General features: G+C 37.2%; 1 protein-coding gene across 1 annotated transcript; it reads left to right on the forward strand.

Annotated features, from left to right (window-relative positions):
• Positions 1-3,138: 3,138 nt before the first annotated feature.
• On the forward strand, positions 3,139-15,222 carry LOC147864672 (LRR receptor kinase SERK2-like). The gene is made up of 11 exons (XM_087318784.1): positions 3,139-3,231; positions 4,505-4,637; positions 4,763-4,834; positions 6,722-6,865; positions 7,001-7,072; positions 7,232-7,303; positions 7,452-7,576; positions 7,865-8,002; positions 13,307-13,648; positions 13,934-14,328; positions 14,651-15,222. Exons 1-11 carry the CDS (start codon positions 3,162-3,164, stop codon positions 14,963-14,965), a joined length of 1,878 nt encoding a protein of 625 aa, XP_087174910.1. The 5' UTR covers positions 3,139-3,161; the 3' UTR covers positions 14,966-15,222.
• Positions 15,223-15,755: the final 533 nt, after the last annotated feature.

Below are 15,755 nucleotides of genomic sequence, written 5' to 3' on the forward strand. Positions count from 1 at the left end.
AGAAATAAACTCCGTTGAGAAATTAGAAGCCATTGCATGAATGATTGATGAGGAAGAAAGAGAAGTAAAAAAACAATCAAATCATAGGAACATTAAAACAAAAATTAAAGACATGACTAATTGAAAAAAAGAAGATATTCAATAACTTACACGTCAATATAAGAAAATAAGAGAAGTTCCTAAAGGATTAGAAAGTTTGGCAAACAAATACTTTATTATTGTCCAAGAGAGGTTGAGTATGTCCTTCAAGATGGGGTTGAGCCCATGGATTGAACTTGGACTCTCTCAAAATTATAATTTTCATGCTAAGACATCAACCACAATGCCAACACAGAGCAAGAAAGGACATCGATAATAGAATATTGAACAGATTCACATAATGTATTGATAATAGCATCTTGAAGAGATTCCCACAAGAAGGAACAAATCAATCAATTGAAAAGGTAGTGTAAGATAGAGAAATGTTCAAGCCGACAAATTAGAATCATTACATATACCCACAAACAAGGAAAGAAAGCAAGTGAAGATTCCTTGTTTTTTACCAAGTAATTAATATAATCACACGACCTTATGGCTATGCCCTATAGGTTGGCATAAGAAATTTTAAATCTGGCTTGAAAAAAAGAGAGACCCAATGGAAATGTAAACTTCGTGTTTTGTTATACTTAGAACATGTAGATCACAAGGTGGAGGCAACGCAATGACTTGACGAGAAACTTAGATTTATTGAAATTGATTGTCAATTGTGTGGCTAATGAAAAATGCTTCCCTACTCACAATTCTTCTTGCAAATCTTGAGTGGTTATTTTACATGAAAAATGAGTTAGGAACAAATAGCTTGTCATGGGACAATTTTGTAAAAGAGGGCTTTAAGTAGGCAACCTTGTCTTATTAATTTTTTGAAGAGGCCAAGGATTTTTAATTTCCCTATCCACTTTGCAAGCTTGCGTACAAAACTCAATTTTACCACAATTTACTTGATGTACTCCGATTGGACAATACCTACGGCCTTATCCATAATAACCAAAAACTGAGAGGCATGTTTTGCATGTCCAACACCTTTTGTTTGTAAATGATTTCCAATATTAATTGTCACGTCTCATTGGGACAAAACCATACTACAGATGGAGAAGTAGGGTTCAATTTAAGAGAGGAGCCTATGAAACTGCTACCACATCCATGAAGGGTAGCAAAGTCACAATAGAATATGTCATTTAGATGAGTGAGGATCAAATTTATACATTTTTGTATTCAACTTCATGAGAGTAATGGCATAGTAATATGGTAGAGTTTAACATTTACACCTTGGTGAGAAAAATACTTCAAGAATTCCTCCTGCTAGAACTATCCCATTCTGATGCTTTCCAATGTCATAATCCACTTGAAGCTTCCTGTAAGTCCTTTTAGGTGAATGCTCCTTCCAACTCCAAAGTAATTGATGTCAAATTATATATGTGTGATTGTAGGGAGCAATGTTATTGAGAAAGACTAGATGCAAAATCAATATTAACGAGGGAAGAGAAAAACGGAGGATACATCAGCAAAACATTCCAAATTATTTTTAGTATGTCCAACATTTCATATATTAAACGTTTTGTAGTTGCATTGTTTGTGCAAGTCATGATTTAATATTTTGAAGAATTGTATTTGAGGAACAATTTATATATTTTAGCAGACGTTATTATCTTCTTGTACTCATGACATCTCAAGTTTATGATGCTTGTGCTTAAGAGTTTCTACATGCAATTCATAGATAAACTTCTCGAATGTCACTAGATGGGCCTACATCAAAAAGCTCACTTACCTAATGACATTTGGCCTTACCTAAAGCCTCTCATTGTCGATGTTCTGACAAGTCATAACCCTAAATGACAAATTGCATCTACCATAAGAAATAATTGGGAAATAATAACCAAGCAATGTCCTAATCTATGTAAAATTGACCTTAGAGCTCGAAAAATTGCATCATGAATTGCACGTTGAAATTAAACATGAGACAATAATTGTTGTTGACTTGGATCAATGTGTTTCCAATACAATGTTCCATGCCTATAGAAATCCCAAAATATAAACCCAGCCAAACATTGACACACGATAATCCATTTTTGCAAAAGAACTCATCACAATGTTGAGCATGTACTATGTGTAATACATGTTATCAAGATATATGATCCAATCATGTGAACCCCCCTAGCAACATCCTCTACTCCTCGCAAGCTTTCGATTAATTCAAAAGAGGAATAGATGCATTATACGATGAATGGGGTGCGGGCAATATCCCAAAACTACGAAGCTTGATGGGATTCAAAACTTGGGATGCCAGGGGAGGGGGGGGGGGGGTTCAGAATGCATGGCACAAAAGTAGTAGCCGAAACAAAGTGTGTTGCGATGCAGGGGCCGAGGTCAATTTGTGAGAGTCTGACGCAGTATCAAACAAACTGAGGGATGGATTGCGTGTGTGTAATCAAACACACAGACTGGAACATAGACGCCATATATCCAAATATATAGGTAGACATTTCTGGTGTGGATTAGGGGTGGGGGGGGAGGAACCCGGAGGAGTTACCGAGACGGATTTTTGCAAAGGGCCGGTAATCCATCAATCTCATCTCGACGAGTCAGTGATGAGAGTGGCGGTAAAGTCATTGGGAGGAGATATGGTGGTGGAAATGGATCTACAAGACTACAGACTACAGACTACATACATCTATATCATCTTGAGTGTACATAGGTTATATATTATGTTAAAATTAATGTTAAGTTATTAATGTTAATAATGTGTGTAGGGTAGGAGGAGACCACTCTAAAAGGAGACTTTTTCTTCACCAGAAAATAAAAGCGAAAAGCCAAAGGAGAGAGATGCCAGCATAGCTCTTAGATGCTCAACACTGTTCCTTCTCTTCTTCTTCTTCTTCTTCTTCTTCTTCTTCTGCTGCTGCTGCTGCTGCTGCTGCTCTGCTCTGTTCCCAATTGAAGAAGAAGCATTGAAAGAGAAGGAAGTAAGCAAGGAGGTAAAAAACAACCTCCTTTGGTGGTGGGCACACGGATCAGGTCAGAGATTAATTAGTTCTCCCACTTCCGCCCACAAAAACCATCTATTATCTGTCTTGACAGAGGAATTCACGCTCCAGATTCCAGTCCAAGGCTGCCCGAAACTAGAGATGCGCTTCTCCCTGTTTCTGTTCCTTCTTCAGTTCTTCCTTCTCGATAGAGTTTCTTCTAATTCAGAAGGTTACTCTCTGTTCCTTAATTCTTTTTCTTCTTCTTTTCTGTCTATTCAGATCCACGTTCTTCTTTTTCTTCCACATTTTTTTCATAATTTCTGAAACAGACACACTCTTCTACCCCTTTTATGATCGTAGCTTTCCATTTTCTTGGATTTATGCTAGCCTTGTCTCAAATAAAGCTCTTTAATGTTATTTAAGACTCTTGCTCTTTACATTCATTTCTCCACATGCACACATACATCCATAATGGACGAATTAACTTCTAATATTGATTGTTCTCTTTAAGTTGAAAACATTCGTTTGCTCAGTTCAACATTAATAGAGCTATGTAGCTATGACAGTTGTTTTTGTTGTATAAAAGCACAATATGTCCTTAACGACTCAGCAAAATTACAATGTGGATGTTGTTTGTTCAGAAAACCATTAAGTTTGGTATAGACCAAGTATCCAATCATGAAATGGATGACAATCACATGGAAATATTATTGTGAAGTCTGCTATCGATCATGTTCTGAACCATGAAGTGGAGGATCATCGTCATATGAACATTATATTGTTAATTTTGGGATTGTGAAGTTTCGAAGGATGAAGTGAAAGATCATCATTGTATGAACATGTATCATTGTTAGAAGTGAAAGATCCATCAACTTATGAACATGTCATTTTGAAGTTTGGTATCAACCTAGTCTCGAAGTATGAAGTGAAAGATCATCATCATATGAATATGTATCATCATCCTCTGAACGTTTATCATCTTTAGAAGTGAAAGATCACCATGCTATGAACATATCAATGTTACACTCTTCGTGAAGTGATCGATCATCATCATGCAAACATACCATTTCAACCTTATTTGTCCATGTCTGTGGAAACCTGTAGGATGCATTTTATACTTGAAACGAGCTGATTCCAACAAAATTATTTTCACTGAGAAATTGCAGGTTATGTTTGGTATAGACCATATGATTTCAATGCTATTTATCCAGGCCAATTATGTTCATATGACCATGTCATCATAAATTTTTCTATAGAAAGAGTTTCTAATAATTAAGTGGAAGACACTCATCATATGAACAAACCATTTCAATGCTATTTATGTGGGCAGGAGGAAGCCACATATATTTTGTTGGCTGATTCCATTGGATTCATCATTATTATATAATCATATCATTTCAACAATATTCATCTGGCATGAGGAAGCCTAAAGAAAATATTTTTTTAAAATGAAACAACTAGCCGATTTACATTGTTAATGAAGATTCTTGTTTTGGCTATAGGTGATGCATTAAGTGCTCTAAAGAATGCTCTTACCGATCCAAGCAGTGTTCTTGGGAGCTGGGACTCTACTCTCGTGAATCCGTGCACTTGGTTCCACGTCACGTGCAACAACAATAATATGGTTGTTAGGGTGTAAGAACATACTGTTGAGCTTTATTTTTTCTTGTTAGCATAAACTTTGTTTATCTCAAAAGAGATCCTACTCCCTTTAACATATATTTTATGCTATGGAAAATTAACTATAGTCATTCTTGTAGTGACCTTGGCAATGCTAAATTATCCGGTAGCCTAGTGCCTGATCTTGGTGAACTTCAGCATCTTCAATATTTGTAAGTTCTTTTTCATTTGCCATTTGGATTTGAAGTGATTTATACTGTTTGCATATGGATCCAATAATCTATTTCAATATCTATTAGGTCAATAATGTCTTTATTTATATCTGGTTTTATAGGTAATATTTTCCCCTTTGGTTTAGCAGAATGCTATAAAAGGGTTAAGATATTACCTCCTATTTTGATATTTTAAAGATTTATCTCCACCATTAATTTATAACACAATTGTTCAGTTCCACTTGCAATGTATTAGATGGTTAATGTATTTCTGTATCAACGTACAATATCACATTATCTACTTTGAGGTGTCAACATGGAAGGAGAAGAAGATTGGGAAACAATAAGTTTTCCTAATGACTAGAAGAAGTGAAACGCCGTCCATGATTCACAACATCATATGAAGAAAAAAGTCTACCCAGTAGCAAACAACATCTTAAAGTCATCCATAAATGTCTCAGACATAAAGGGAACCTTTTACTCTAAGGATTCAACATGAAAGACTGGCCAATCTGCTGACTCACTCATCGTCTTTCATTATATTACATAGTTAGTTACTATCATAGCAAAATATTTATCCTAGATTTTCTTGGTCCAAATTGGGCATGACGTGTAAAATGCCAATGGTTATAATGTGGCATTGGTTTGACATGCTACTTTGGAACGCAAAACGAGCTCTTCTTTATATTTTACCAAATCTCAAGACAAGTTCTTACTCTGAATCTTGAAAGTTTGATATGAATAATAAACCTGAATAGTAAATTCAAATGTATATGTCAGGATTATATAGAAAATACGCATCCGCAAAGTAGGATTATGACGTGAGCTATACTTATCTGAAGTAAACACCACTGGGAAGCCAAATGACATAAATTCATTGCAATAATCTGCATATAGGAGTATCAAAACAACGAAAATGCTTGACATATCACTCCTGTCTCCACCAAAAAGTATGGCAGAAAAAATCTCTACTAGTTCCACAGTTGCCAAGTATAAATTGCATTCTGCAAGTTCTGCAGATGCCAATCTAAGATATCCAGTCATTCATGCATGATTCATTGAAAATCACACACATTGCATGCCACCAAGCAAATATAACCCTGGTTGTGAGAAAGTAGTACCAGTGTCGCCAAGCACATTTAAATATATATATGGTTGTAAGATGCAACCTCCCAACTCATTGTTTGAAGCATGAAACTGGAGAATGGCCAAGGACAAAAACACAAAGGTAAGTTTCACATCCATTTCATTGACGATATGTTTTCTAGTCTTTTCATAAATATCTTGGCCACGATTATACCCTATATGTTACGAGTCTAACTAATTAGTAAGCAAAATATAAGGAATTATAGACCAAAGAAAGGAAAGAGGGTTGTTAGATGGACCCAAATCTCCTTGATGTTCCATACCATTGAGTGTTGATGCAGGTCGTACCTTGGGTACTGTAGGGATCGTAGGTGCTTAGCTAACAAGAGCTATAGCCACACTGACACAGTCTCGACATAGGTCAAGCCTCCCTCATAAGAAGGTAGCTAGCCTTCTTATATAGGCAGAAACCCTAGGCCTTGGTATGTTCACACACTTGACTTCTTCATGTAAAGTGGTCAAGTGATAAAAAACTTAATAATTATCTCACGCTGTAGAATTGTAATTCCATTAATACCCTTGTTCCTTTCGGGATTAACCCACACATACTCATCATAAGATTAGGGAAAACTATGGAAAACCTATCTCATGATCAGTTATGGTTGCACTTAATATCACGGAATCTTCCAATTTTTCTCCATGTATACATCTATATAAAATTACCAAAATTTACTAGCAGTATGCTGGTAGTAATATCAAGAAAGAAAGAAATATCAGATTATTGCATTCTATTTTGTGCAGGGAACTCTACAGTAATAGTATTAGTGGGGCTATACCTCCAGAGATTGGCAATCTGACTCAGCTGGTGAGCCTAGACTTGTATGACAATAAGTTCACTGGAGCAATACCAGATACATTGGGAAAGCTGACTACTCTTCGTTTCTTGTGAGACATCTTTACTCAATGTAATCCTTCATATCAAAATAATAATAAAAGCAAAAAGAACAAGAAAAAGAAAATCTCAGTCTGAAGCTTGTATTGATCAAAATAAGGATGTGTATCCTGTTACATGTGCAAAAGGCGGTTGAACAACAATTCTCTATCTGCTTCCATTCCCTATTCATTGACAAACATTACCACACTTCAAGTGCTGTAAGTAATTATTGTATTTACGTTCTTTACATTTTTAGATGTTATAGAGGGGGATGTTGTAACTGTGACAAGTACTAACAAGCATAAATGCTTTATTTTTTGAATTTGGTGCTCCCATTTGCTTTCACCAATTTTGATGTTCATTAAAGCTTTTGATAGTGATTTGTCGAACAATAATCTGTCTGGACGAATCCCAGTGAATGGATCTTTCTCTCTCTTCACTCCGATCAGGTAAACACTGTGTCTTGTGCAAACTTCCTAGTTAGGATTAACTGCCTTTTATAAAAAAAAAATGCAAACACCTTTTATCTTGGGGTTAGCAAAAATAGAGTTATGACTGTCAATAATGCTAAACAGTTACTTTTGCATCTTATGACAGTTTTTCTGGCAACACTGATCTTTGTGGATCTGTGATTGGCAAACAATGCCCTGGGGATCCACCCTTTCCTCCTCCGCCTCCTTTTCAACCCCCCCCAAACCCTACAGATGTTGGAAGCAGTGGAGGTGGGAGGGTCATTTCTAGAAATTTAAATTGATTAAGACTTGGCAATAGACACAAAGTATCCGAACAGCCATTATAAACATTAGGGAAGAACACCAACATATGCCTAACCTGTTAGGAGTATTCTGGTAAATACCCAACAAGTTGGGGGTATTTTGATGGTTTTTTCCTACATATTATATTTAACATGCGACCTTTTGTCGTATGGACTTTGAACATTTTTGAAAAGCATAGAAAATCTATATTAACATGCATTGAAGTGTGATTGGATCCTGGTGACTCATGTGTAGGCAATGGAGGATCATCCACCACTGGTGCTATAGCTGGTGGAGTTGCTGCAGGTGCTGCTCTAATCTTTGCAGTACCTGCACTTGGTTTTGCATGGTGGCGGAGAAGAAAGCCACAAGAGAACTTCTTCGATGTTCCAGGTACAGACTTTTTTCTGATAATAAAGCATTCTTTATGTTACACCTATAAACTTTGATTTTCCAGGTAGAACAGTTCCGCCAGATTCCACACACACATAGACACACACACACACACACACACACACACACATATATATATAGAGAGATTATATTATGACCCCATATAAACTTGCATATTACAAAGATAGCCATGCTTTATGTGTACACACCAGAACCATGGTTGATGCATCCACATTTCAGAATGTCACATATAGCCTTAGCAATTTGGATGCCCCGCCGACACCTGGAATGGTTTCATTTTGTCATTATTATGTTTGCGCATTTCCATCGTCATCATCATCATCATCCAACTGAAGCTTGAATGCAGTGGTTTGTTTGGAGCCCATTTAGGGTCAGAATTGCGATTGAGCCACTTACATCATTAGTTTGATCCCAGCCAATCTGACCACATCATATCACTAATCAAACTGCTTATGAGGAAATCGAAATCATATATATGGAGCCAATTATAGATGAAAAGGATGTTTGTTGCTAATTGCATGGAAATATAAAGCTAGTCAACACACGGACTCCTTAGTTATGATTAGCCACCCTAAAAAATACATTCAACCCAATTCACTACGGTGTTGAATCTTAAAAAAACTCAAATTTGGAGCGTATGGAGATGTCAATGACTCATGCTATATGATTGTACTGCAACATTTTGGTTTGAAGACTTTCTTTGCATACTTATGATCCCTATTGACACACTTCCTCCACTTGAATTCCTTTTTTGCCTCTAAGTACAGACTCTCAATGGAACCTTTGAATGAACAAAGCCTTTTTCATATTTGTGAGGAGTCTGATACCTCCAATGGCATCTTAGATTTGATCCATAGCTGAAAGTGACCAAAAGGAAATGATAACTATCAGGTTTCCAATGTGGTGGAAAGGGGCTATCAATAATAGCCCCCAGGTTGCAGACATTTTTGGTAGGGCAATTCAAGGATCTCATGTACTTCAGATGACAAGATTGACTAGAAACTCTGAACTGGAGACACAATGGCCCAGCCTGTGATTTTTTATGTTAGACCCATATTTGGATTGTAAAATCCTTTGGCATCAGGCAATCAACTCCAAGGTGACTCATCTGCTGCTGCTTCTTGGCACCTTTAGATCTGGGAACAGACAGGTGCTATGCCCCATTAGTTTGGGATCAATGTGAAGGTTATGGCTTTTGGATGCATGAGCAGATTCTAGTGTCTCTTTATCATATTTCGCTCAGATTGGGCAACATTTTGTTCTAATATTTTGCTTTTGGCTTGCCATCAGATTTACCCTCAAGGAAATTGTAATGGTTATGTGTAGAGCTAGTAAAATATAATAGGGAAAAGTCCTAGATACCCCTGGAAGTTCGTCTATTTACCAGAATGCCCCTGGAAGTTCCAAATTTACCAAACTACCCCTATGTCCAAAAAATTACACTTTATAAAGTAATTATACACTCAAATCTACAAGCCCTATTTACCAAAGATGGAAGAAATGGACCCGAACTAGCCCTATTTACCAAAGATTTGAGTGTATAATTACTTTATAAAGTGTATTTTTTTGGACATAGGGGTGTTTGGTAAATTTGGAACTTCCAGGGGCATTCTGGTAAATAGACGAACTTCCTAGGGTATCCTGGTACTTTTCCCAATATAATATGTACAATAATTCATGTGACTTGGTGCTTTGCATTTTTTTAATCAGTATGTTGTAGATAATGTAATATAACAGATTATGTTTTGCACAAAAGATAGAAAAAAAGAAAGAAAGGAAGAAAGATATATTAACGCCTTTTAAGAGGCCAAAATGGCCAATAAGACCAAACAAGAGATTACATCTTAAGTGTTGTCTCATCTTTGAGAACATCAAATCAAAATAAATAAATATTATTAAGTAAATATAAAAGTAAATAAGATAAAAATAGATTAAAGAGGTTTTCGGCACATGTGAGATTCTCAAGCTAGATATATTATAACTTCTGTCTTCAAAAGATTATGGAGAGGCCTCTGAATTGAGGGAAGCACCTGCGATGGTGGTAGATAATGGCCTTTATCTATTGATGACAATGATGCTGAGGTCGTGGTCCGTGGGGCCGAAGCCTACATGCACGACGAATTGCTATTGCCCGATCTATTGCAATCCCTTTGTTATGTCCTGGCGGGAGCCCATTTGTGTATCCTTTGATTGACTTGTAACATTGGGAGTGATGGGCCTAAAGAAAGTTGTGATTGTTCTTCGTGGATGAGCTTGTGTGGCTGTACTATTGTCCTTGAACAACTTTTCCCTATGTCCCTTGAGTTCTAGCAAGAAAATCCTAGGCACCATTGGTCTTCATATTCCATTATTCCATTACCTTGCGTAGTGCCAAGTGGACCAATTGTTTAAAGAGGCAATGGTATCTCCCTCTTATTTCATAAAAGACTCTACAGTGACAAACATAGTGTTCTTCGGAAATCCACTTGTTGATGACACAATTGACAAAAAAAAAATTCTAGAGGTATTCGTGCATATCTGCCTATCTCAATCTCTTACTGATGTGATAAAGTTCACAGCTGCCTTATCACACCGCGCAACACATAGGATAGATGCATGTCCATTTAACCATCCTCCGATGTGTATAAAAAGTGTCTTGTTGTGGACCATCTTTGTACCAAGTCATATTTTGGGGCTTATTCATGTTATCTTGTTTTTGAAGTTAATAATATCAGTTCGGATCACTCTATTCTTTTCCACTTTGCTCATATTTAGATGGGGACAGTCCAAGCTATATTGGAACAGGGGTAGTGTATTATGCTTATGCCATGTGACTCGAACCATTGCTGCATTTCAGCATACCAAAAATGAATGTGACCATTTTCAGCCAGTTGTCTTGATGACATAAGTGCCAACCTTGGGTACCTCCGTTTAGGGTGCTCCCAAAGACATTGGATATAGATCACTGATCAAAACAATGGCTTGGTGATTTTAGGGGCTGCTCCCATCTCTCCCCGGATTATATCATGGGGCACCGATGCGTTGCTCCTTATCATGCAGGCAATTATTGACACTAAAGGTCTCACTAATCTTTCCAATGATTGGCCTTGTTAAGACTCGGTCCCCACGTTTCTACTCCATAGAGAAGAGTTGGTGTGACAAGTGTATCAAATAATCACAACTTAGTTTGTGGCTCTTGGAACTGCAAATGTGCACATTGTCTTTCTAGAGCACTAAGGCTGCATATCCATGAGAAAGTCTGGAACAAAGAAGCCTCTCGTAAGGAGAAGCTAGGCCCTTTAAATGTTACTCCTAGGTATGTGTAGGAGTGCGTGTATTCCACCGTTTCCTCTCCCAAGAAGAATTCTGGTTCTGATCTTGTTGCCCATGCTTGAGTGGTGTTAAACACCATCACTTTAGTTTTATCCATGTTTATCGACAAACCTTTGTCCACACAAAATAGTTTTAAGGCATTTAAATATTTTTCTAGTCCCCCCTGAGAGAAAGGAAGATATATGAATGTCTTTTTAAGAGGTCAAAATGGCCCATGGGACTGAACGAATGATTACATCTCACATCTTCAAGAACTACAAACCACAATATATATGACTAATTTAATGAAACTGCCTTAAGGCACCACATGTTCTCATTAGCTGAGCCCTTAAATATTGTGGGCTTAAACAGAGATGAGAAATGAAGAATGTATGTATGAATGAATGAATGATATATTAACGCTATTTAAGAGGCCAAAATGGCCTATAAGACCAAACAAGAGATTACATCATGTAACTGTTGTCTCATCTTTGACAACATCAAACCAAAATAAATGTTACTAAGTAAAAAAAGTAACTAAGATAAAAAGTGACTAAAGAATCTTGTTATCGTTACATGTAAGAATCTCAATCTAGATATATTATCATTTTTGTCTTCAAAAGATCTCTAGCATAGGTGAAAGGTCTCTGTAGCGAGGGAAGTACCTGCGATTGTGGTAGATATGGCCTTTATCTGTTGATGAAAAACGTCATGAGATCGTGTTCCATGAGGCCGGGGCCTATGTGCATTGCAAGTTGCGATTGCCTGATCTATTGTAACCCCTTTGTCATGTCTTGGTTGGATGTCATTTGTATAGCCCTTGATTGACTTGTAGCATGAGGAGTGATAGGGCTAAAGAAAGTTGTGATTGTTCTTTGTTGATGAGCTTATGTGGCTGTACCGTGTCCTTCAATAACCTTTTCCTGTGTTTCTTGAGTTCTAGCAAGAAAATCCCTAAGCACCAGTGGTCCTCATAGTCCATTACCTTGCATAGTGGGCCAAAGGCTTGCTTAAAGAGGCAATGGTATATCCCTCTTATTTCATAACAAACATTACAATGACAAACATTGTGTTCTTTGGATTCCACTCCTTGATGACACAATTGGCAAATTCTTTCTTTTAGAGGTATTCTTGCATATCTGCCTACCTCAATCTGTAACTGATGTGGTGAAGTTTGCAGCTGCTCTATCACACTCTGTAGCGCATAGGATAGATGTATGTCCAAATAAGTTGACCTAATGATGAAACCATCCTCCAATGTGTATAAATATTTTCTTATAGTGGGGCATCTTCCAACCAAGTGATATTTTGGGGCTGATCCATGTCATCTTGTTTTGAAGTTAATAATATCAGTTTGGATTGCTCTATTCTTTTCCACTTTGGTCATGTTTAGATGGGGACAGTGCAAGCTATATTGGAACGAGGTTAGTGCATTTACGCTTATGCCATGTGATTCAAACCATTGTTGCATTTCAGCATCCAGCAATGAATATTTCCTTGTTTAGCAAGTTGTTTTGATTACATATGTGCCAACCTTGAGTACCTTCATTTATGGACCTCCCAAAGCCATTGGATACAAGTCACTGATCGGAACATAAGTCAATGATCAGCGAGTTTAAAGGTCTCTCTAAATGTTTCCAGTTATTTTCCTTGTTGAGACTCAGTCACCACATGTCTACTTCGTAGAGAAGAGTTGGGTTCACAAGTATATCAAATAGCTATATTTAGTTCGTGCTTCATAAACTCCAAATGTGCACATTGTCTTTCAACAGCACCAAGGGCTGCATATCCACGAGAAATTTGAGCACAAGCAGCCTCCCATAAGGAGAACCTATGCCCTTTGAATGTTACTCCTAAGTATGTGTTGGTGTGTGTATGCCACATTTTCATCTCCCAAGAAGAATTCTGGTTTTGATCTCCCATGTTTGAGTTGTGTTAAAAACATCACTTTAGTTTTATCCATGTTTAGAGAGTGTTTCATCTTGTATGCAGCGGAGGAAGACCCAGAGGTGCATTTGGGACAGTTGAAACGATTCTCTTTGAGGGAGCTTCAAGTAGCTACAGATAACTTCAACCAGAAGAACATATTGGGTAGAGGAGGTTTTGGGAAAGTATACAAAGGGCGGTTAGCCGATGGATCACTTGTGGCAGTGAAACGCCTCAAGGAAGAAAGGAGTCCTGGTGGAGAATTACAATTCCAAACAGAGGTAGAGATGATAAGCATGGCGGTGCATCGGAATCTTCTCCGACTCCGAGGGTTTTGCATGACCCCAACTGAGCGGCTTCTTGTTTACCCTTACATGTCACATGGAAGTGTATCGTCCCGATTGCGAGGTATATAATCTTATTCATTGAAAGATAAATCTGTCCTTTTCTCAATCTTTTGAGTGTTATTCTTCTGTTGCTGAATATTTAGTACAAAACATCATAAGAATAATCCGTAAATCTTAAAAAGTTACAAGAACACTCTGAGTTACCAGAACTTACCAGATTACCTTTTCAATGATATTTATAAAGGGTACTCTGTGGAGTTTTGAAAACATGGTAAATACCCAACGAGTCCTGTCCGTTTTTTCCCTCATGTTTTCATTTGATAAAAATCCTTTGCTTGTTCTACAGATAGGGCTCAAGGGGTTCCACCTCTGGATTGGGATACAAGGAAAAGAATAGCTCTAGGGGCAGCTAGGGGGCTCTCATATCTTCATGACCATTGTGATCCAAAAATCATACATAGGGATGTGAAAGCAGCCAACATTCTATTGGATGAGGACTTTGAAGCAGTTGTAGGGGATTTTGGGCTGGCAAAACTCATGGATTATAAAGATACACATGTTACAACTGCAGTGCGAGGTACCATTGGACATATCGCACCTGAATATCTCTCTACAGGGAAATCATCAGAGAAAACCGACGTTTTCGGGTTTGGGATTATGTTGCTTGAAGTCATAACTGGTCAGAGAGCATTTGATCTTGCTCGGCTTGCTAATGATGATGATGTCATGCTCTTGGATTGGGTATGTTGTGAAATAATCAATTTTTTCAATATAGGAACATGTTTATGATACGCTTTTGATTCCGCACATATGGAAATGAACCCGCTCTGCATTCAGAACATATACAAGATTGTAACTGATGTCATGCTCTTCGAGTATTTTGACAAAATGAGCACTCTTGGCATTTTTTTCGTATCAGGTTTGATGAACAAAAGCATATTAGGATACATAGAGATTTGGGGATTTCCCCAAAACTCTGCCTTGGATGCCAATAACTAGATAGATTCCTTTTCCAGATATAATTTACCACTAGAAGTTGAAATGACATGAACTTATTTTGTAGGTGAAAGGACTGCTTCGTGAGCAAAAGATCACAACCCTGATGGATCCTGACTTAAAGCTGGAATATCGAACCAATGAAGTAGAACAACTTATTCAAGTTGCTTTACTGTGCACACAAAGCTCACCAATGGATAGACCGAAGATGTCAGAAGTTGTGCGAATGCTTGAAGGAGATGGTTTAGCTGAACGTTGGGAAGAGTGGCAAAAAGTAGAAGTAGTTCGCAGTCAAGTCGAAGACATAGCTCCTCTCCGGAGTGATTGGATAGTGGAATCTGTGCATAATTTACATGCTATTGAGTTGTCAGGCCCAAGATAGGTAGCCAACTATGCCCATTATCTCATTCCCAGAATACATTCAAGGTTGGGGTTTGTATGTATATTATCTCTGATTTTTGTTGTATAGTTACTATTATCAAGGGATAAGCTCACAATTATTGACGAGAATTGCAATGTTTGAAGGAAGAGGAAGGTGGTTCTATTCATCAGATTGTTGCAGTGAACTTTGCAACATTCATGTGACTAGATGTATGTACCAATACTGTGATACAAATATATCTTTTTTAGTATGATATATATATTTATAGTGCCAATATTGTGTTACAAATGTAGATTCAATATAATGTACATACTTATATCATAAACCTCAATTGCTTGACGTTGTCAACCCCAAATATCCATATTTTGTTCTTGACTATACTCAAGCAATGTGCTATTTTTAAACTGAAGTTACACTGCCTATCAGCAAATTATAAGATAAAAAACATCAAAAACATCCCAAGAACGGAGTATTCATGCACTCATTGTAAACTTATTGGTTTCAAAATCAATAACAATTTCGTACTGCATTTTTTGAAGGCCTTTTCATAGTCAAACAAACTTAATTAACATCTAAGGAATAAACACTAGTAATAAACACTGGATTCAAAAACACATTCACAAAAAGAATAAGCTTCCACTTCAAACAGGCAAGACAATGTTACCTCATAATTCACATAAATCTTGTCTCCTAAAGTTTAAAAAACATCAGAGGTTCCAGCAACATTTGGGTATGATTATAGAGAGCAACAATATAGTTAAATTAATAAAGTGCACAAGAAATTAGCTCA

The sequence above is a fragment of the Azolla caroliniana genome, unplaced genomic scaffold (assembly GCF_043228905.1).
Source record: "Azolla caroliniana isolate FFs.n. ecotype wild unplaced genomic scaffold, voAzoCaro1.0.p SCAF_4, whole genome shotgun sequence".
NCBI lineage: Eukaryota > Viridiplantae > Streptophyta > Polypodiopsida > Salviniales > Salviniaceae > Azolla > Azolla caroliniana.

Coding starts and splice junctions, on each gene's coding strand:
- LOC147864672 (XM_087318784.1), top strand. CDS start 3,162: ATGCGCTTCTCCCTGTTTCTGTTCCTTCTTCAGTTCTTCCTTCTCGAT. Junction 7,577..7,864: donor AGATGTTGGAAGCAGTGGAG/GTGGGAGGGTCA, acceptor ACTCATGTGTAG/GCAATGGAGGATCATCCACC. Junction 14,329..14,650: donor ATGTCATGCTCTTGGATTGG/GTATGTTGTGAA, acceptor CTTATTTTGTAG/GTGAAAGGACTGCTTCGTGA.